The 24,133-nt window shown below is 34.8% G+C and overlaps 1 protein-coding gene across 1 annotated transcript; it reads right to left on the bottom strand.

The window, feature by feature from the left end:
• Window positions 1-1,066: 1,066 nt before the first annotated feature.
• Window positions 1,067-4,031, bottom strand: LOC101898482 (fibrinogen C domain-containing protein 1). The gene is made up of 3 exons (XM_005180670.4): window positions 3,896-4,031; window positions 1,328-1,899; window positions 1,067-1,260 (listed from the first exon to the last, which is right to left on the bottom strand). Exons 1-3 carry the CDS (start codon window positions 3,977-3,979, stop codon window positions 1,131-1,133), a joined length of 786 nt encoding a protein of 261 aa, XP_005180727.1. The 5' UTR covers window positions 3,980-4,031; the 3' UTR covers window positions 1,067-1,130.
• Window positions 4,032-24,133: the final 20,102 nt, after the last annotated feature.

Genomic DNA, 24,133 nt, shown 5'->3' with positions numbered 1-24,133 from the left:
TGCAAAATTTCGTGAGGATCGAACGATAATTGCGACCTGTATATAATACCCTCAACTCATAGTGATAGTGACGATTTTCTTTAATTTTATCCTTTTCTGGCAAGATACCATTCCGAATTGGTGAAAATTGTGAAAATCGGTCCAGCGGTTCTTGACTTATAAGAAGTCTAACTACCATCCCTTTCTTTGTTATATGAGATTGTATATATTTTGCTATATATCCGATATCTTGGATATGAGCATCAATGTAACGGTCAGAAGTGACATTTGGTGAATTTGTGATTTCGCCAGGATTAAAAATATTCGCGGTTTAGTGGAAATGTTCTTACTTTCTTTCATAAAAGTTGGTCTATTTTACCCGCTAAATATGGTCCGATGACCAACCAAATTGGTGGGCTTCTGCCCACCCCTAAACTCTAACTTTATGTGAAATTCCGTTGATTGATCTATAATTGTGGCCTGTAGAGCACTAGCAAAATCAAGAATTTTTTCTATTTTTGGTCGATTTCAACCCCTAAAAATTTTGCGCTCATCTCAAAAAATAATAGGGTTGTACTCTAACCCTGACCCCACCTCCATTTTCAAATTCGTGAGAATCGGGCCATAGCTTGATTACAGATTAACGTGGACAGACGGACGGACGGACATACATAGCTAGATCGACTCAGCTCGGCGAGATAGGAAGATCTATATGTAGTTTCCTATGTCGGAAATCATTATAATATAATTTGAGTCAAATTTTATCAACCTACTATATTTCGTTCGGAAGCTAGAGTGGTTTCCACAGACGGATAGATGGACGGACACTAAATCGAAATAGAATTTTATGCTGATCAAGAATATATATACTTTGTGGGATCTAAAATGTATATTTCGATGTGTTACAAACGGAATGACAAACTTAATATACCCTCCATACTATGGTGGAGAGTATAAAAACCACAGCCTTGATAAAAACCACTTGATTTAACGTATCCAACGCAAAATCCCCAGTACCTTAATATAAGTGATTATTTCAATAAGTAAAAAACTGAAAGGCCAACATACTGTATCCTCCATTAAAAAAAACATTATTTAATTGCATGCAAGTTAGTAGCATATAATTAATATTGCCTTTCAATTAATAAGCATTAAAATAATTTAGGACGTATGGACAATTCAACAAATTTCAAAGAATAATAAAGGGCCCGAAAGGCATTCCAAATAACTCCTCTACCATAGAGTGTGGTTGAGCCCCTTAAATACTCGCCATTTAGATTACTGTAAAAGAGAAGAATGATTCTTATGCATCCAAAAATTTCCATTCCGAAATTTCTCAGTCACCTACCAGGCATGACAGCTTTTGTACCACCAAGCACCCACATATAACTGAGCGCAATTGTTGCCTTGATCAACGTCATTGTCTCGATCTTTAGTGGTGAAACTATAACCCAAATGATAGGTCAAAGAATCACCAGCTGTACCCTCGTATTGGCCCAAACTTTGTAATTTATAGTTTTCCTTTTCACTCGCTACCACAAAATTATCGTATTTGGCATAACGACGAACATCATCAAAATCCTCCATGACCACCCACAACTCAAAGCGCCGACTATTGGTGAGTTTATGCAGACGTTGTAGACCAATAAAGAACTCTCTGCTTTGATTGCCGAAGCCATGTTTGTAGTCCTCCCATACGCGATAAAAGTTTTCAGAGCCATCCATGCGTCGTTGTATGACGATTTCACCATTTATGTGTTCCTCTTGATGTTCAAGTTTTCTGTTGAGTCTTTTAATTTCACCCTCTAGTTCAGTTAGGCGTTTATTCAAATCTTCATTAGATTTTACAAATTTATAAACATCACTGTACCAACGAATCAAGCCTTCCATGTCATCTGATTCGCAAAACTTTGGTGAAATCTGAAAAAGGGTAAAAAATATAAACAATTGTTAAAATTAATTATTGAGGAAATATTATAATGTGAAAATTTGACCTAATTAGATATTCTTAAAATCTGGGACTTTAAGCCAGTTATTGTGATGAATTGAAGAACATTTCTTGAAGTTCCCGAATATCAATTACCAATTGAACTAAAAACCAGTAGGGAAAATTTAAAAGTCGAACTGGCCGTCTATATTATACCCTCCACCACCATGCGTATTTAGTAGAGCTTCCGTAACAAATAAGTTTATATTAAGAATTTATGTGAAGTAGATCATACCAAATATGAACCAAATAACATTGCTGTATAGTGCATGACTTCGATAAGGATTATATTATATAATATTTATTGAAGCAAAGACATACCGGACCGAGTTTCACCAAATTGGAAAAATTCGTTTGAATTTAAAAAAAAAAAATGTATTAAATTTAGGCTGATACTACATATATGTTGAGCAATATCCGTAAAATAAAGATGTATATCGAAGGTATATAAAAATCTGAAACAATGTCGATAAAATTTGGCAGAATTGGAGTAGTATATTATGCACGGTATCAAACATCATTGTTGTGGAGTGCATATTACGCCATATCTATATCCGAACCGATTTTAAACAAAATTTGAAGCACTTGCTTTTAGGTCAAACTCCATCGGAAGTTCCAAAATTCAGTACAATTGGGTAATATTAGTCATTTGGTGCACAAAAACATGAAATCGGATAAAGATTTATATGATAACCATATCTAAAACTGACCAATCTTGACAAAATTTTAAACACTTAATTTTGAGCAGTATTTGATATCTGTTACCAAAGATTATTGTTGTGTAGTGCATATTACGAATGTGGGGGACTTTAACGCCAAATCGGATAAAATATATATGTATGGGAGCTATAGCTATATCTAAACCGATTTTCACCAAATTTGAAGTACATATTTCTAGGATGAATTCAGTCTAAATTACCGAAATTCAGGTCATTTGTACTGATACTGATATTCCTCTTTGGTGCACATGAAACCTGATATCAGATAAAGATATATATTGAAGCTATATTCTAACCTGATCCGATTTTGATAAAGGTATTTCTGGGCTGTATCTGGTACCAAATATCATTCTTGTGGAGTGCATAATACGAATCTGAGGGACTTTAAATCCCAAATTGAATGACACATAGATATGGGAGCTATAGCTTTATTTGAATTGATTTTCACCAAACTTTGAAGTACTTGCTTCTATGCTGAATTCGGTCGGATGTGCCAAAATTCAGGACATTTGGACTGACATTGGTCATTTGGGCACAAATAACCCGAAATATATTGAAGCTATATACGGGACCTATATCTAAATTTGAACCGATTCTTACCGATTTCAATAGGGTTCGTCCCTGGACCAAACAAATATTGTTTAGAAAATTTCAAAAATACTTGAACGAACGTACTGACCGGCATGCATAAATTGGCTCAGAAAGTGACTACGTGAAGATCCTCAAAAGTAACTATGGGTCTACCTCTCCTCCTTCTCCATGTTTCAAACAAATACAGAAAGACATAATATCCTTACCACTATGTGGTGTAGGGTATAATGAGATTTGCCATAAAATGGACGAATCACGCTATGAGAAATAAAAATTCACTGATTTTCAAGTGTTGTGCATTTTTACGACGATTCGTCGTTAAGTTATAGTCCAAACTGAAGATGTTTGAAAGTGGAACCAATCACGAAACGTCCGTGAGCTGTTTAAACAAATGTGGCCAAGAAGATAATAGCTAATGCATAACGTTTTTTGCCTTTAAAAGCATTTCTTTCGAAATAGATAGCTTTTATCGAAATTTTGTTTTACACATTCCTGATAACAGAAAAAAATATATACTGCTCGAATACTATATCGAAACACAAATACATTAATCTAATTAATAATAGTTAAATATATCAATATTCATTTAACTTTGACACCACTAAATTCCTTTACATACCACTTCCATATTGCATTGTTCCAAAATATTAAAATACAATAATATAATGAAAATAAAATATGAAGACCATTTAATATAATTCATATTTTTTTTATAGATTCAAAATTGCCACCGCTTTCAGAACCGTCAACACTTGTTATGATTTACGAACTGAAATCTAAGAAATTGTTGGGTTTTTAAAACAAAAATAAATTTCATTGTTTGATAAGAACCTGTGCTTAATGACACCGACGTAGCTAAGAATCTGGTCATGCTTTTCGCCTGTTCTAAACTAAATTTTAAACTCTGTTTCGAAGGTTCCAGGTATTCGGAATATATTTTCCATTATCTCGAAAATATGCTTGCATTTTCGTAGATCACGGAAACGTTCGACTTTTTTATCAGGATTAAAAAAAACAAGTAAAAGAGAACTTTACGTTACGACGGGACCATTTTTTATTCCCTCCGCCACTATGTTTATCAAACGAAAATGAAATAATGAAAAGTTTCATCAGTTGGAAATTCAAATTTCAAAATACCGCAAATCGTGAGGTAGGTTATATGGAAGCTATACCAATTAGCGGACCTGCATCGAACAGTTTTTGAAATGATCAACCGAGAACCCCAATTGCCAAATTTCATCTAATTTAGTTGGAAATTGTGGCAGAAACCTTCAAGGTTGCCTATTTTCAATACCAAACAGCCTGCATATAATATAAACCTTTATGAAAAAAATTCATGTGGACTCTATAGTGTTTTCAACAGACAGACATCGATAAACAGTTCGCATATATGACTCGATTCTCACGAAATTTTGTAGTCAGAATAAAAGCCTATTTTTTGGATATTATTGCACAATGTTAAGACGTTGAAACGGACCAAAAATTAAAAATTTACCGATTTTACAGTTGCTCTACAGGTTAAGTCCAATCGATGTTTCTTGGATGGCCATCGGATACTATTTTTACACGCCAAATGGACCTCAACTTTTGTGTGAAAAAATACTAAAATTGCCGATATCACCGGAGATACAGCAAATCATACAGAGGAATTTAATAATTTAAAGAAATGAATAGCATTATTTCAAAAATGAATTGGAAACAAGTTTAAAATTATAAGTCTGTTTCACCGACAGATGTATACCCTCATCCAATGTTCCATTATTTAAAAATATTTTGGACTTCTGCTATGATTATACAAATTGTTGATTATTAGTTACTTCCTTCACTTTGTATGAAATATGTGATAATGTTTAGAAAAATTGTAAATGTGCGTGATATACAACATATACTCGGTATTGGCAAAATTACAAGAAAATCGAACATTTATATCCAATTTTATGGGAAATCATTAATTCCACATTCATCTCTGGTTTCTGGTTGAGATATATATTTAGATATAGTCATTTGTAAATCATCGCTGATTTGTTTTGCAAGTTATGAAAGATAAAAGTATTAAAAATTGTGATCCTTTGTGGTTAAGGTACCAGAAAGTATTCGCAGATATATATCATCTTCACAACAGATCTTGTGACAGGGATGTGGGATGTGTGAAATGTGAAGTGAACCGAATGCTTACATCGGATTTTATAATCATTTTGGTTATTCAAAACTTTGACGCATTGTGGAGGAGGTACCAGAAGTAATGGTCCGATTTCTACTATCTTTATAACAGATTTTGTTTTGATAGAAATATTGAGATGTGCCAAGTATGAATGGAATCGGATGTTAATTTTTCGCATTATTTAATTTAATATTCAAAATGTTGACCCTTTGTGGGGAATTACCAAAAGGGGTGGACCGATATATTTCATCTTCACACCTGACCTTGGGTTAATAAACAATATTATGATGTGTGTAATTTGAAGACAATCGGACTCTTATATCACAATTTATTAGAGTTATAATTATTCAAAAGTTTGACCTTTTCCATTTTCTCACCTGACTGATGCAAATATTAGGACTTGCAAAGTTGGATCAAACTCGGATTATCATTTTTCTCTCTGTACATTGAAGTATATTTTTTTGAAAATTTTGGCCTTTTGTGGGGGAGGGACCAGAAGGAGTGGACCATATCTGAGTTCGAAATAAATTTGATAATAATATTACGATTTAAGAAGTTTGGTCCAAATCGGATAGACCCTTCAATAAGTATCGTGCGTACCAGCCAGCAGACAGACAGACATGTGGTCCAAAGAGAGGGGTCTAAAATCGTTATTTCGATGAGGCACATTTTGGCTGTACCAAATGATATATACAAAATTTGAAATAGGATATGCAAATTTGATTCTTTAATTGGGCTTGCAATAAAAGGACATTACTTAGACAAATTAATTTCAATTTTAAACGCAGATTTCTTAATCGAGATAATATAACGAGGACCCGTTCTAATATAATATACAATTATATTGGCAAAATCATTAAATTTTATAAAACATTTTTAAAATTTCAATGTGAGGTGAAAACATAAAGTCTGTAATAAAACAGACTCTGTAAAAAAATTAATTTAATTGTTTAACAAGTAAGCAAAGGCTACAGTCGAGCGGGGCCGACCGTTGAATACCCTACAACACTATAATAAACCATACAGTTTATATAGGCGAAGTACTCGACAGAATTCCACAAGATATTGAGACAAATAATTAAAGAAAATCATCAGGTTTCGTTCTCTAATTTTCGAAAAATAACAACTTAAACTAATTTGCTCATTTCCAATTTATTGGTAGATGTTGCACTTAAATGGTCTTCCTAGATCTGGAACCAATATTTCCCAAAGACCTATAATCTCTCAGAAGTGGCAAAAGATTAACATTTATTATTGGTTTTTGACTGAAACGCATCTATATGAGATACAGACATTTGACTATATTCTTCAACGAAATCAGCGTTAACGAAATAGTCAGTAGTGTGTCTTTCCTGTATTTGTGAATTCTCCAAAAAGTGACTGGAATGGACATTTTCGTATTTTGTCTAAAAAAGTTGGCAAACTCCTTCACACATTGAATATTTTTGGATGGCCATCCAAAACTGCTTGGCTTTTGCAATGTCCGGTAAACCTAATAATTACAACCTGTTGACAATTTTGCAGTTTTTTGGTCCATTTCAACCCCAAAATATATGGCGATCATCTCCAAAAAGAGTAGGCTTTTATTCTGACCCTCATCTTATCTCCATGCAAAATTTCGTAAGGATCGGGCAATAAATGCGATCTGTATATGATATTCTGATATCCTAACTACTTGGTTTTGTTAGCTGTAGAAATATTACCAAATGTTTAATTCAAAATCAAAATATGCCAAAAATGTGACAAAATTGAAAAAATATGAGAAAATATTACAAAATCAATATTTTCATCTTTAGAGAGATATTTTTATGCGATTTTTTTAGACGTTTTATGTTTCTTGCCAAGAGGCCATTCTGAATTCATGAGAACTTTCGAAATCAGTTCAGCCGTTCTGGACATATAAGAGATTTTTCAAGCATATCTTCTTTGATAAACATATATATCGCACATATTTTGCTATATATCCGATTTGTTGGATGTTAACATCAATGTAAAGATCAGAAGTAACCTTGTGATGGCTTTGTGATTTCGGCGGGATTTAAAATATTCACGGTTTAATGAAAAATTTTGATTTTTTTCAACACAAAAGATATGGTCTATTTTACCCGCTAAATGTTATCCGATGACCACCCAAATTGGTAGGCTTCTTCCCCGCCCTAAACTCTAGCTACATGCGAAATTCCGCGTCGATTGGTCTATAATTACGACCTGTATAGCTACTGCAAAATCCGACATTTTTTCAGTATTTGGTCCATTTCAACCCCTAAACATTTGGCGATCATCTCCAAAAGAAATAGGGTTCTATTCTGACCCCAGTCCCACCTCCATTCTAAATTTCGTGAAGATCGGGCCATAATTGCGACCTGTAGAGTGATTACAAATTAACATGGACAGACGGACAGACGGACAGACGGACAGACGGACGGACGGACATACATAGCTATATCGACTCAGCTCGGCGAGCTAGGAAGATCCATATATACTTTCCTATGTGGGAAACCAATATTTCGAGGTGTTACATAATTTTTGGGCCAATCAAACTTATAATACCCCCAACACATAGTGTTGTAGGGTATAAAAACAAAGCCAAAACTACTTTGAATTTTTCAATTAAAATATTCATAAAAAATCTGGTATCAGGCTGGAAGGTTGTCTCACCCCCTGAAATGAAATGCTGGCTACGTCCCTGCTTAATGATAATACCACTGAAAACAATATATTATGTACTTCATCTGTTTGGCTTTTGCGTTATGCATGTGACCATTACTCCGTCTCATCACATTTATATGTATACTAGCTGGCCCGGTCCGCGTTGCCGGCCCGTTGTTTTTGTCTATTATGCATATTTGTCAAAGATATGAATGTTATAAATGTTCACGTACTGGTCAATTAGTTTTTAATTTTTAGTCAAATGAGCAGTAATTTGGAATTTACTGTACTTTGTACACCTCATAATTGAGGGCTAATTGATTTAAGAATATCCAAAGTTAATTACTTTTTTAAACCCATTAGCACCTCAGATTGTGCATTGGAGTCCTCATAAGTCCCCCTAACCATGTCGGTCTGTTTGTCCGCCAAAAGGTGGACTTGAGGGGATACTATTACATGGAGAAAATTCTAAAATTTTTAGATATGTTAAAATTTTTGTTTAAGATTTTCACCCCCCAAATTCACATTTTTAGCCAAATCCTTTGAAATATGGTAAAATGCGAAACATCGACCTACATTGAAAACTTTCTTCACCCCTTATAATCCAAGATGACAAATAGAGGCCAAATCGAAAATATAGCAGATCAACATAGCATGTCAAACTAAAAAAAAATCACGTGATTTAAATAAGTAAAAATAGTTTTATCCACCTCATAATTGAGGTCAGACTGATTTCAGAATAGTCAAATATAATTCCTATTTTACACCCATTGCCGTAATATGGGAACTAATTTTATTTGTCATTTAAATTGTAAATTGGAGACCCCATAAAGTCCATATTTTTCATCAAAGTATAATTCAATGACGATTCAACAAATATTCGGTCCCGTGTTACTTTCTTATATTTGTAATTTGTTAATGTTTTCACAATTTATTTCATATAGATGTATATCCCAAATCTACGTTCCCAACCAATATTATCTTGGGGGTTACAAATTCAATAGAATACAAATTTTTCTTTTCTGACCACACATTAGATTTGAAAGTGGACTTGGGGTTACCCCAATGTGGGGACTTTACATGAATAAATTTCTATGTGGCAATTATCTGTACGATGGTTCCTTACCCCAGGGTAGCATAAATACAATTTTTTACAAGACCAATATGGGCCCTACTCCGAAAATTTTATGCGAAGAGGTTCTCTACCCCCTTAGAAACAAAGATGCCAAATAAGGGCCAAAAATAAAAGAAAGTGGCGAAGACTCTAAAAAACGGCTTAAATCATACGATGGTTATTTATGATCGATTTCATGACCTGCAAAAGCGATTTATGGTATCTAAAATGTTCAGGAAGAATTTTTGGAAGGATAGAAATCCTTTTCTTACTAAAAGTCCCATTCGCTCTACTATTTTGCACCCTTTATATTTGGTATTTTACTGATTGTACTCCCAAAAATGTTTGCATTTTGAGCTCTCATCGGATTATTGTCACATGAAAGAAGTAGGGCCACGCTTTGAAATAAGGCCCATTAGTTAGTTTTTCGGTCATTTTTGTTTGTTTAAATGTCTGCGCATCTTCCAGCTGAAGCACGATGTAGGCCCTGGAGTTGAAAGGTAGATGTCAGTTACCATCGTATTTCGCACTTATTTCATTTTTTTTTTTTTGTGAAACATTGTATATAGTGAAAAATTATTCTTTATTTGTTCACAAAAAATCCACTGAATTCAATATGATATTACAAATTGAAAAAAAATTGACAAAAGAAGAATAAAAAATTGAAAAAATCTTCTACTTGTTAGCTGATTTTTTACAGCAACTGTTAAAAGATCCTTACAAAGTTTGTCAATAGAATGTACTTTTATTTTAAAATTCAATTCCATTGGAAATTTTTTTCGATATATTCCCGTTTTGAGAATTGTTGCAATGAGATCTCTTTTTTTTTTTTTTTTTTGAAAACGTAATTATCTTTTAACTTTGGTGTGACCGCATTAAATGATTTCGATATCATCTATTCCGTTTCGCCACCACATAATTCGGTACTACACTTCCATGTAACCCGCCATCAATTTCAGTTCTCAAGAAATCAAGTCAATCGACAGGCTACAGTCGAGCGGGGCCGACCGTTGAATACCCTACAACACTATAATAAACCATACAGTTTATATAGGCGAAGTACTCGACAGAATTCCACAAGATATTGAGACAAATAATTAAAGAAAATCATCAGGTTTCGTTCTCTAATTTTCGAAAAATAACAACTTAAACTAATTTGCTCATTTCCAATTTATTGGTAGATGTTGCACTTAAATGGTCTTCCTAGATCTGGAACCAATATTTCCCAAAGACCTATAATCTCTCAGAAGTGGCAAAAGATTAACATTTATTATTGGTTTTTGACTGAAACGCATCTATATGAGATACAGACATTTGACTATATTCTTCAACGAAATCAGCGTTAACGAAATAGTCAGTAGTGTGTCTTTCCTGTATTTGTGAATTCTCCAAAAAGTGACTGGAATGGACATTTTCGTATTTTGTCTAAAAAAGTTGGCAAACTCCTTCACACATTGAATATTTTTGGATGGCCATCCAAAACTGCTTGGCTTTTGCAATGTCCGGTAAACCTAATAATTACAACCTGTTGACAATTTTGCAGTTTTTTGGTCCATTTCAACCCCAAAATATATGGCGATCATCTCCAAAAAGAGTAGGCTTTTATTCTGACCCTCATCTTATCTCCATGCAAAATTTCGTAAGGATCGGGCAATAAATGCGATCTGTATATGATATTCTGATATCCTAACTACTTGGTTTTGTTAGCTGTAGAAATATTACCAAATGTTTAATTCAAAATCAAAATATGCCAAAAATGTGACAAAATTGAAAAAATATGAGAAAATATTACAAAATCAATATTTTCATCTTTAGAGAGATATTTTTATGCGATTTTTTTAGACGTTTTATGTTTCTTGCCAAGAGGCCATTCTGAATTCATGAGAACTTTCGAAATCAGTTCAGCCGTTCTGGACATATAAGAGATTTTTCAAGCATATCTTCTTTGATAAACATATATATCGCACATATTTTGCTATATATCCGATTTGTTGGATGTTAACATCAATGTAAAGATCAGAAGTAACCTTGTGATGGCTTTGTGATTTCGGCGGGATTTAAAATATTCACGGTTTAATGAAAAATTTTGATTTTTTTCAACACAAAAGATATGGTCTATTTTACCCGCTAAATGTTATCCGATGACCACCCAAATTGGTAGGCTTCTTCCCCGCCCTAAACTCTAGCTACATGCGAAATTCCGCGTCGATTGGTCTATAATTACGACCTGTATAGCTACTGCAAAATCCGACATTTTTTCAGTATTTGGTCCATTTCAACCCCTAAACATTTGGCGATCATCTCCAAAAGAAATAGGGTTCTATTCTGACCCCAGTCCCACCTCCATTCTAAATTTCGTGAAGATCGGGCCATAATTGCGACCTGTAGAGTGATTACAAATTAACATGGACAGACGGACAGACGGACAGACGGACAGACGGACGGACGGACATACATAGCTATATCGACTCAGCTCGGCGAGCTAGGAAGATCCATATATACTTTCCTATGTGGGAAACCAATATTTCGAGGTGTTACATAATTTTTGGGCCAATCAAACTTATAATACCCCCAACACATAGTGTTGTAGGGTATAAATATAAAAAACACTACAAATGTACATTAGAAAAAAGTAAGTCAAAATGGAAAAAATCATGAAAAATAAAACATTACTATTGTACATTTCAAAAGTCAAAATGAAAATGTTAACATATCACATTTTTACGCGATTTTTTTGGATATTATCCTTTTCGGATAAGAGACAATTCCGAATTTGTATGAATTATTAAAATCAGTTCAGCGGTTCTTAAGTTATAAGCGTAGTAACTAACACAACTTTCATTTATATATATAGATAGATATAGAAGATGAAGAGAAACAAGCTATACCTCTCAATAACACATAACAAACATATTGCGTTTGTTCCTAAATTGAGGTTTTAAACTAGTAGAAACTCGTTAAGTTTGGCTGGGACGAACTTTAAAAACCCTTCCCCATGAGATAAAGAAAACGTATCAGGATTAAATATTGGGTCCACTTTCATTTTGCCAGTGAAATATGAACATTTACTTTTACACAAAATTCCGTCACACCTTCCATATTTCATTGAAATTATAGGTACATACCGTGTTTGGTGCATCAAATATGTGAAATCGGCCGAGAATATATATGGAAGCTATATATAAATCTCAATCGATTTCTAATTAATTTGACAAATTTATTTTTGTAACCAAATTTCGGCACACATTCTGAATTTCATTGGAATCTAACATGCACATCGAGTTTGGTGCATTAAATATGTCGAATTGGTCGAAAATATATATGGTATCTATATCCAAAATCTATACCGATTTCATTATAAATAATCAAATTTATTTTCCAATCAAATCCCATCACTCATTCCAAATTTCATTAAAATCGAACGTGTTTGGAGATTCATATAAACGAAATCGGGGGAATATATACATGGAAGCAATATCCAAATCTGAACCGATTTCAATATAATTTGACAACTTTATTTTCTGATCGAATCCCGTCACACATTTCAAATTTCATTGGAATCGAACATATATATCGTTTTTTGGGGCATCCAGTAAACCGGTCGACAATATATACGGGAGCTATATCCAAATCTGAGCTGAATTCATTTTATTTCACAGACATTTTCTTCTTTTATAGATACAAAAAATAATGGCCTATTCCAGCAGTCTTCTGCCCCAAAAGACAGAACCTGTTACAAATTATTTTAGATTCGTTCCAGCAGTTCGTGTTAGGCCTTTTTATACCCTCCACCGTAGTATGGAGGGTATATGAGGTTTGCCATTCCGTTTGTAACATTTCGAAATATACATTTTAGACCCCAAAAGGTATATATATTCATGGTCAGTATAAAATTCTATGACCATTTAGCGATGTTAATCATTCTAGCTGCCGAACAAAATGAAGTAGGTTGATAAAATTTTACTCAAATGTATATTACAGGGTAAGATAAAGAAAACTCTAAAGAAAATAAAGTCAAATGCCACAATTTTTACATTTTTATACCCTCCACCATGGAAAGGAGGGTATATTAACTTTGTCATTCCGTTTGTAACATCCTTAAATATTCGTCGCAGACCCCATAAAGTATATATATTCATAATCAGCATAAAATTCTAAGTCGATTTAACGATGTCCACCTGTCTGTTGAAATCACGAAACAGCCCACATTATTTGACGTAGAGCGCCAAAATTTAGCAGAGCAATTTGTATTGTGTCTAGGATGGTTGGTATTGAAAATGAGATATATCGGTCCACGTTCTGGTATAGCTCCCATATAACGGTACTTCCCGATATTCGGTATTTTGATGATTTATGACACATTTTTCACGGATTTGTCTGTGCGTATGGCGATATATTGCATGTATAGGTCCACGTTTTGGTATAGCCCCCATATAAAGGTACCTCCCGATATTCGGTATTTTAATTTTTTTGTCTCATTTTTTCACGGATTTGTCTAAAAATTGGTATTTGTTGGTCATAATGGGTTCTAGCTCCGGTGGCGAAACATTGCATGCATGGGTCCATGATTTGATATAGCCCCCATATAACGGTACCTCCCGATATTCGGTATTTTGATGGTTTTTGCCACATTTTTTCACTGAATTGTCTAAATATTGGTACTTGTGGGTCATAATGGTTCCTAGTTCCTGTGGCGAAACGTTGTAATTATAGGTCCACGTTTTGGTGTTGTCCCCATATAACGGTACCTCCCGATATTCGGTATTTTAATGGTTTTTGACACATTTCTTCTAATGTTTCCTTTACCCTAAGGTGGAGGGTATTAAAAGAAATTTTTACAATTTTATACCCTCCACCATACTATGGAGGGTATATTAATTTTGTCATTCCGTTTGTAACTCCTCGAATTACTCATGTCAGACCCAACAAAGTATATATATTCTTGACCAGCGTAAAATTCTAAGACGATTTAGCCATGTCCGTCTGTCTGTCTGTGTGTCTGTCTGTCTGTCTGTCTGTCTGTCCGTCTGTCTGTTGTAATCACGCTATCTTTCGAACAAATTGAGATAGAAGCCTAAAACTTTGCACACATGTATATTTTGCCAGTAGGCAGGTTAAGTTCGTATAAAGGTACCTCCCGATATTCGGTATTTTGATGATTTTAGCGACATTATTCACCGGAATTGTTTCCAATTTGGCATTTGAAGTTCGTAGTGGATACTACAGCCTAAGACAGAAAATTATCTGTACAGGTCCACGTCTTCGTATAGCCCCCATATAACGGTATCCCCCGATATTCGGTATTTTGATGATTTTAACGAAATTATTTACCGGAATCGTTTCAAATTTGGTATTTGAAGTTCGTAATGGATACTACATCCTAAGTCAAAAAATGAGCCATGTAGGTCCACGTCTTCTTATAGCCCCCATATAACGGTACCCCCCGATATTCGGTATTTTGATGATTTTAGCGGCATTATTTAACGAAATCGTTCCAAATTTGGTATTTGAAGTTCGTAATAGATACTTCCGCATAAAACATGGGCCATGTAGGTCCACGTATTCGTATATCCCCCATATACCGTACCCACCGATATTCGGTATTTTGATGATTTTAGCGACACTATTTACCGGGATTGTTTCAAATTTCGCATGTGAAGTTCGTAATGGATACTTCAGCCCATGCCAGAAAATTGTCTGTGCAAGTCCACGCCTTCGTATAGCCCCCATATAACGGTCCCCACTATATTCGGTATTTTGATGATTTTAGCTAAATCGATTTTTCTTCAAGTTTCGCATTTAAATATTGTAATAACTTATGACAAAAGTTGCCTATGCATGCCTACGTCGTCGTATAGGCATTCGGTATTTTTAAGATTTTAACAGAATTTTAAACGGATTTTTTTTTTGGAAATTGCCAAATTTGTACCAAATGGTGGAGGGTATTAAAAGTTCGGCCGGGCCGAACTTACAGCTTTTTTACTTGTTTATTTTAATTTTACTGAATGTGAGCAAAAAATGTCGGAAATATCAAATTATCAAATTTTGGAATAAGTTTAGATTTGTTCGAATTGGTACCTTTGGCACGACACAATAGTCCAATGAATTGGTATCCGGAGGTTCTTTTGGAATGTCCAAGGTCTGCGTCCAAAATGTTTGAATGCCCAAGGCTTTAATACACCCTCCAGAATATTTTCGCGATAATATTCCGCATTATTCTGATGCCATTGTCGGAGAGCGACAATCGGTTGTTATGGCGACCCACAAGAAAGTGCACAACCGAAGGCGCACATTTTCGACAGACCTCTTTGGAAGTAAACACGATCATTTTGTTTGTTTACAAACTGCTGAACAACGAATGTTTTCTCACCGGAGAAAGCCAAATTCGGCAGTTCACCATTTTCGGCCAAGCGAAGCAACTCTTTAGCTCTTTTGGGTGTATTTTCTTTCTGTTGCGGTGTAAGTTCTTGCACTTTTTGGAATTTCAATGGCTTTACCCCGAGCTCATTTTTCAATATTTACCGAATGGAAGATTGCGATAAGTTCAGCTCACGATCCATTTTTTGGCCACTGGGACGCGGATTTCGATCAAGTCGCTTCTTTACTTTTCGAACTATTTCTGCTGATGTTGCTGTTTTCTTCTGTCCACTTCCTTGACGTCTGGCTACGCTACCAGTATCACGGTAACGAGCGATGGTACGAGACACAAAAGATTTATTTACATTTAAATGCTGGAGTACTCTAACGATAGCTAGTTGTGGTTTGAATTCCATCAAGAATAACTTTTTGTCTGGAAAATTCTCACCAAAATGCTTTTGCTTCTAAACAATATAATGAGCTGCCACTGGAATAATTTTAACAGCTTTCGGACGAGTTGGTTGCTGTTTTTATACCCTACAACACTATGTGTTGGGGGTATTATAAGTTTGATTGGCCCAAAAATTATGTAACACCTCGAAATATTGGTTTCCCACATAGGAAAGTATATATGGATCTTCCTAGCTCGCCGAGCTGAGTCGATATAGCTATGTATGTCCGTCCGTCCGTCTGTCCGTCTGTCCATGTTAATTTGTAATCACTCTACAGGTCGCAATTATGGCCCGATCTTCACGAAATTTAGAATGGAGGTGGGACTGGGGTCAGAATAGAACCCTATTTCTTTTGGAGATGATCGCCAAATGTTTAGGGGTTGAAATGGACCAAATACTGAAAAAATGTCGGATTTTGCAGTAGCTATACAGGTCGTAATTATAGACCAATCGACGCGGAATTTCGCATGTAGCTAGAGTTTAGGGCGGGGAAGAAGCCTACCAATTTGGGTGGTCATCGGATAACATTTAGCGGGTAAAATAGACCATATCTTTTGTGTTGAAAAAAATCAAAATTTTTCATTAAACCGTGAATATTTTAAATCCCGCCGAAATCACAAAGCCATCACAAGGTTACTTCTGATCTTTACATTGATGTTAACATCCAACAAATCGGATATATAGCAAAATATGTGCGATATATATGTTTATCAAAGAAGATATGCTTGAAAAATCTCTTATATGTCCAGAACGGCTGAACTGATTTCGAAAGTTCTCATGAATTCAGAATGGCCTCTTGGCAAGAAACATAAAACGTCTAAAAAAATCGCATAAAAATATCTCTCTAAAGATGAAAATATTGATTTTGTAATATTTTCTCATATTTTTTCAATTTTGTCACATTTTTGGCATATTTTGATTTTGAATTAAACATTTGGTAATATTTCTACAGCTAACAAAACCAAGTAGTTAGGATATCAGAATATCATATACAGATCGCATTTATGGCCCGATCCTTACGAAATTTTGCATGGAGATAAGATGAGGGTCAGAATAAAAGCCTACTCTTTTTGGAGATGATCGCCATATATTTTGGGGTTGAAATGGACCAAAAAACTGCAAAATTGTCAACAGGTTGTAATTATTAGGTTTACCGGACATTGCAAAAGCCAAGCAGTTTTGGATGGCCATCCAAAAATATTCAATGTGTGAAGGAGTTTGCCAACTTTTTTAGACAAAATACGAAAATGTCCATTCCAGTCACTTTTTGGAGAATTCACAAATACAGGAAAGACACACTACTGACTATTTCGTTAACGCTGATTTCGTTGAAGAATATAGTCAAATGTCTGTATCTCATATAGATGCGTTTCAGTCAAAAACCAATAATAAATGTTAATCTTTTGCCACTTCTGAGAGATTATAGGTCTTTGGGAAATATTGGTTCCAGATCTAGGAAGACCATTTAAGTGCAACATCTACCAATAAATTGGAAATGAGCAAATTAGTTTAAGTTGTTATTTTTCGAAAATTAGAGAACGAAACCTGATGATTTTCTTTAATTATTTGTCTCAATATCTTGTGGAATTCTGTCGAGTACTTCGCCTATATAAACTGTATGGTTTATTATAGTGTTGTAGGGTATTCAACGGTCGGCCCCGCTCGACTGTAGCCTTTGCTTACTTGTTTTTATCTCATCATGTACATACCTTTTTAGATCTAACATTGGTGTTTAAGTTAGAATTGCAAATTGCCAAACGATCCAGAGAGCCTACGTTCGCTTAGTACGGACCGTAGAGAGATGCATTCTTGGGCTAAAAGGTTGCCTGCAACTTCCCCTTGGAGCCTACGTTCGCTTGGCTCGGACCGTAGGGAGAAAGCCTTCCCAGTCTGAAGATTTTCCCTACAACTCTCCTTGGGGCCTACGTTCGCACAGCTCGGACCGTAGGCAGCTTTTCCAAGTCATTTCCCTACAACTCTCTCTGGGTACTCTCTCAGCCCGTGTTGCTGTTAGAGATTTCCTGGAAGCATCGGTGCTTCCAGCCACCTCGATGCATTGCGACTTGGCATTCATAGTGTCTCTCTTGCTAGCTACGGAGCTAACCGCATAAAAAAGGTAATCTGTCAACTCGGGTTGACCAACTCTCACAACATCTCAATAAACGGTTATTTATATTATATTAAAACTAATCCTTCTTTGGTTTTATTTATCTCTTTATTTCTACGGTCACGGTTTGTATGCCTGAGAGAACATCAGCGTCTCATACGGAGAGAAACAATGGGTGTTTTCAGGAATTACCAATATAGAGTGTTGGAGGGCAATTTTTTATTTATTTATCATTTTGTAAGACTTTTATTTTTTAATTATCAGCATTTGTAGGAAAGGGAAAGAAGTGGACCTCTAGAAAATTCTCAGGTAATATATATTAAACGTAAGAATAGATCACTGTGGTATATCGCATTGATACAAACTGTCATGTTACGCTACAACAAACCCATCCCTCTGACATATAATTTAATTCTTGAAAAATTTACATTTTATATATGCCATCTTTGTGCAAATAATTGTTGCTTCACATAAAATTAATGTCAATTTAAAATCTTTGCATTTCGAAAAGGTGCGTCTGTCTCTGATGGCAATTTCTCAACACGAAACACAGCTTTGACTAACAAAACAAGACAAATTACGATTTTCAAAAGTAGGATTTCTCTCCTGATGAAATAAAGATCTTTGGCAAAAGTGTGGGATGCGGACTGATGATGGCTCGTTGACTTGTTGTTTCGCTAGCTATGACTATGACGGACGACCAGAGAGAAGGAAGTTGGAGAGTTGCAAAAAATAGTAAATTCGGCTTTGTTACATGTTCCATGGCTCCACTCAGACAGACAGCGGCGCATTACAAGTGTCGGCTTTAAGGCTATGGCGGAGACTATGCACCGCAGCGATAACACTGGAAATCAAACGATTTATGAGTGGGTTTTCTCAGTTTTGCATAAACCCCCTCCCTTCGAAATGATAGATATGATGCACAGAGCGAGAAAATACAACAAACCTGTGGATTTGAAAGGAGCGTTTCACAGGTTAATATACGCTCGCTCTGGTGGTTACGTGGGTAAACTGAAAACCACACAACTTAATTTGCCGTCTACCACAAATGTTGTCTGGCTGGCAATATGTTGCAGCTTACATTTTTTTCCTTGGCTCGTTGCAGACAAATTAAAATTGCTATGTTTGTGTGTGCACGCGTCAGCCAGGTGATTATTTCAAAAAATGAATAAACAAACCATCACTCACTCATTTAGGTGAGTTTTTCTTTTTCGTCTTCTTAATTTTGCTCATTATACCCTACAACACTATGTGTTGGGGGTATTATAAGTTTGATTGGCCCAAAAATTATGTAACACCTCGAAATATTGGTTTCCCACATAGGAAAGTATATATGGATCTTCCTAGCTCGCCGAGCTGAGTCGATATAGCTATGTATGTCCGTCCGTCCGTCTGTCCGTCTGTCCGTCTGTCCGTCTGTCCATGTTAATTTGTAATCACTCTACAGGTCGCAATTATGGCCCGATCTTCACGAAATTTAGAATGGAGGTGGGACTGGGGTCAGAATAGAACCCTATTTCTTTTGGAGATGATCGCCAAATGTTTAGGGGTTGAAATGGACCAAATACTGAAAAAATGTCGGATTTTGCAGTAGCTATACAGGTCGTAATTATAGACCAATCGACGCGGAATTTCGCATGTAGCTAGAGTTTAGGGCGGGGAAGAAGCCTACCAATTTGGGTGGTCATCGGATAACATTTAGCGGGTAAAATAGACCATATCTTTTGTGTTGAAAAAAATCAAAATTTTTCATTAAACCGTGAATATTTTAAATCCCGCCGAAATCACAAAGCCATCACAAGGTTACTTCTGATCTTTACATTGATGTTAACATCCAACAAATCGGATATATAGCAAAATATGTGCGATATATATGTTTATCAAAGAAGATATGCTTGAAAAATCTCTTATATGTCCAGAACGGCTGAACTGATTTCGAAAGTTCTCATGAATTCAGAATGGCCTCTTGGCAAGAAACATAAAACGTCTAAAAAAATCGCATAAAAATATCTCTCTAAAGATGAAAATATTGATTTTGTAATATTTTCTCATATTTTTTCAATTTTGTCACATTTTTGGCATATTTTGATTTTGAATTAAACATTTGGTAATATTTCTACAGCTAACAAAACCAAGTAGTTAGGATATCAGAATATCATATACAGATCGCATTTATTGCCCGATCCTTACGAAATTTTGCATGGAGATAAGATGAGGGTCAGAATAAAAGCCTACTCTTTTTGGAGATGATCGCCATATATTTTGGGGTTGAAATGGACCAAAAAACTGCAAAATTGTCAACAGGTTGTAATTATTAGGTTTACCGGACATTGCAAAAGCCAAGCAGTTTTGGATGGCCATCCAAAAATATTCAATGTGTGAAGGAGTTTGCCAACTTTTTTAGACAAAATACGAAAATGTCCATTCCAGTCACTTTTTGGAGAATTCACAAATACAGGAAAGACACACTACTGACTATTTCGTTAACGCTGATTTCGTTGAAGAATATAGTCAAATGTCTGTATCTCATATAGATGCGTTTCAGTCAAAAACCAATAATAAATGTTAATCTTTTGCCACTTCTGAGAGATTATAGGTCTTTGGGAAATATTGGTTCCAGATCTAGGAAGACCATTTAAGTGCAACATCTACCAATAAATTGGAAATGAGCAAATTAGTTTAAGTTGTTATTTTTCGAAAATTAGAGAACGAAACCTGATGATTTTCTTTAATTATTTGTCTCAATATCTTGTGGAATTCTGTCGAGTACTTCGCCTATATAAACTGTATGGTTTATTATAGTGTTGTAGGGTATTCAACGGTCGGCCCCGCTCGACTGTAGCCTTTGCTTACTTGTTATGATTAAAAAATGTTTTGGTGAAATTTTTTGTTGCAAGAAGACATGTTTGTTTTAAAGAAAATATTGAAATATTTGATGTTTATTTTAAATAATGTTGTGATAGGCAGATAATGTATTCGATAAATGGAATTTTGTTCGAATTAAGCAGATTTTTTATCTCGAGCTTTGTTGTGATTAGTCAATTAAAATATAATTTAAAATTAAATTTTAAAAGTTTGAAGAAAATTCTATATGTCATCGTAAGTCCGTGGTAATTCATACATGATATGTTTGAGTAACAGAGACCTTTGCTTTGCTGAAAAACTGAAGTCAATCTAATAATTGTTGTAAACTTTTCCAATGCTTTCCCACAAAGCAAAATATCTAAATACATAACAAGTCAAAAAGTTGTAAGTTCGGCCGGGCCGAAATTTGAATACCCTCACCATTTGGAACGATTTTGGCAATTCTCAAAAACAATCAAATTCGTTAAAAAATCTGTTAAAATCGTAAAAATGCCGAATGTAGCTGTTACATTAGGGTCTATACGACGACATGGACCTGCATAGGTAACTTTTGTCATAGGCCATTACAATATTCAAATGCGAAACTTAAAAAAAATCTGTTAATTATGTAGATAAAATCAACGTAATACCGAATATCGGGAGGTACCATTATATGGGGGCAATACGAAGACGTGGACCTGCACAGACAACTTTTTGTCACAGGTTGTAGCTTCCATTACGAACTTCAAATACCAAATTTAAAACAATTGCGGTGAATAATGTCGCTAAATTCATCAAAATACCGAATATCGGGGTGAACCGTTATATGGGGGCTATACAACGACGTGGACCTACGCAGACAATTTTCTATCTTAGGCTGTAGTGTTCATTTCAAACTTCAAGTACCAAATTTGAAAGAATTCCGGTGAATAATGTCGCCAAAATCAACAAAGAACCAAATATCCGGAGGTACCGTTATATTAGGGCTATACCCACATGACCCATTTTCCATACCAAAAGTCCTGCAGACATAATATACACTTTAGTAAAATGTTATCAATCTACTTCAATTCGTTCGGAAGCTATAGTGATTTCCACAGACACAGAATTTTATGCTGATCAAGAATATACATACTTTGTGGGGTCTAAAATGTATATTTCAAGGTGTTACAAACGGAATGACAAACTTAATATACCCTCCATACTATGGTGGAGGGTATAAAAAGAATTAATGACAAAACGAACGCCTGAAGCTGAAATCTTGAAATTTTGCATAAAGGTCAGTTTTGGTGTGCAGGCGTGTGATAAGGCTAGATTTTTGGAAATTCATACGATAAGTACTAAAATGTAATAAAAACTTAAAATCGAATGGAGTGCAAGATATTTGTGCAAAAGGGTTTTTGGAAGTTCAAAAAGTTCTAAAATGGTATAAAACTTAAAAAAAATATTCCTTTGGTTTTATATGAACGGATAGAGGTAAAAACTTGAAATTACGTTGGATAATAAGTTTCATATAAGAGGGTGGTCTTGGAAATGTGTACTACAAGTGCACAAAAAGTACTAATTAGTACAATATTTGGTACAATTTTGTATTAGGTGAACGGATAGTGCTTGAAATCTAAAATTTGGTGTTAGGGAGATATGGAAGTGGTTTCGGAAATCTTTACTATAATAGTACGAAACGTACTGAATAGTAGATATTTGATAGAGATAATATTCTCAATTTTGACTTTTTTGAGATTTGGCAGTGGTTTTGTAATGTGTCCTATATTTGTACGAAAAGTACTAAACAGTACTAAATTTGGTATTGGGGTTTCTGTTGGTATCTGGAATTGAAATATGCTCGCATTTTTGGAAATGTGTGCTATAAATTTGCGAAAAGTACGAAATAGTACTAAATTTGGTATTGTGTGAATGGGTGAAGCTTAAATCCTACAATTTTATATAGATGTCACTGTTGGTGTCTGGGATTGAGATATGAATATGTGAAAATGTGTAATATGATTGCACGAGAAGTTCAAAGTTTTACTAAATTGGTATTAGGTAAAGGGATAGAGCTGAAATCCTGAAAGTAGATACGGATGCCACTCTTGGTGTCTTTCTTTGAGAGAAGAAGGTGGTTTCGATCATGCGTAGTATAACTGTACAAAAAGTATGGTAATAAATTTGAGATTGGGTCTTAAGATAGACTTGGAAATGTTAAATCTGATATGGAGATCACTATTGGTATATTGTTTTGAGTAAGGGAGGTGCACTTGGGAATATGTACTTTAATTGTGCTAAATTGTACTAAATTTGGTATTGGATGAAATAATAGACTTGAAATCCTTAAATTCGATATAGATCTCACTGTTGGTGTCTGTGGATTAGATATGGAGTGGATTTTGGAAAGGTGTATTATAATTGTTCGACTAGTACTAGATGCTACATAATAAACATAATAAAATTCTGAAATTTTATATTTAGATAATCTGAGGTTGGGAGAAGGGATAGAGTAGAAACCGTACAATTTTGTACTGCCACTACTGTTTGTGTCTAGGATTGAGATATGGAATGGTTTTACAAATGAATACTCAAATCATACAAAATGTACTAAATGTTGCGAAATGTTGGGATTGCGCGAATATATAGAGCTGGAATTCCGAAATTTTATACTGGGGTGTCGGTTGAAAGTAGTTTTGGAAATGCGTAATGGAACTGTTCGAAATTTACTAAATGGTACTAATTTTGAATCACTTTTGGTGTCTAGGATGGAGAAATGTAGATTATTTTTGATATTCTATACTAACTATTACTAAATTTGGTATTGGTTGAAGGGATATAGCTAATAATTGACATTGACGTCAATGTTGGTTTGTAGGATTTAAATATGGAAAAGTTGGTATTGTTTTGGACAGACAAGTTTGATGTGGGTCCATTGTAAACTTGAAAGTGAAATACTTTCAACCTTCCCCAAAAATGGTATGGGTTTTACTACGTATTTCCCAAGTCACCTCCAAACCTTAACCTTACAAACTAACCTTAATGAAAATTCAATTTAAAAGTATTTTCCGTTCACCCAGATTCGCTCTTATAGTATTTTGTATTTACAATTGAAATTACCAAAAAAAAATAAATTAATAAATAAATAAAAACTGTAAGGAAATGTCAAAAGTCGGGTGGACCCGATTTTA

The sequence above is a fragment of the Musca domestica genome, unplaced genomic scaffold, assembly GCF_030504385.1.
Source record: "Musca domestica strain aabys unplaced genomic scaffold, Musca_domestica.polishedcontigs.V.1.1 48, whole genome shotgun sequence".
NCBI classification, from domain to species: Eukaryota; Metazoa; Arthropoda; class Insecta; order Diptera; family Muscidae; genus Musca; species Musca domestica.
This window is presented reverse-complemented; position numbering and strand designations above follow the sequence as displayed.

Excerpts from the sequence above, each read along its gene's own strand:
- LOC101898482 (XM_005180670.4), bottom strand. The coding sequence starts at position 3,979 with ATGAATTATATTAAATGGTCTTCATATTTTATTTTCATTATATTATTG. Across the intron at positions 1,900-3,895 it reads AACAATGCAATATGGAAGTG|ATTTCACCAAAGTTTTGCGA; the intron begins GTATGTAAAGGA and ends ACCCTTTTTCAG. Across the intron at positions 1,261-1,327 it reads TACAAAAGCTGTCATGCCTG|TAATCTAAATGGCGAGTATT; the intron begins GTAGGTGACTGA and ends TCTCTTTTACAG.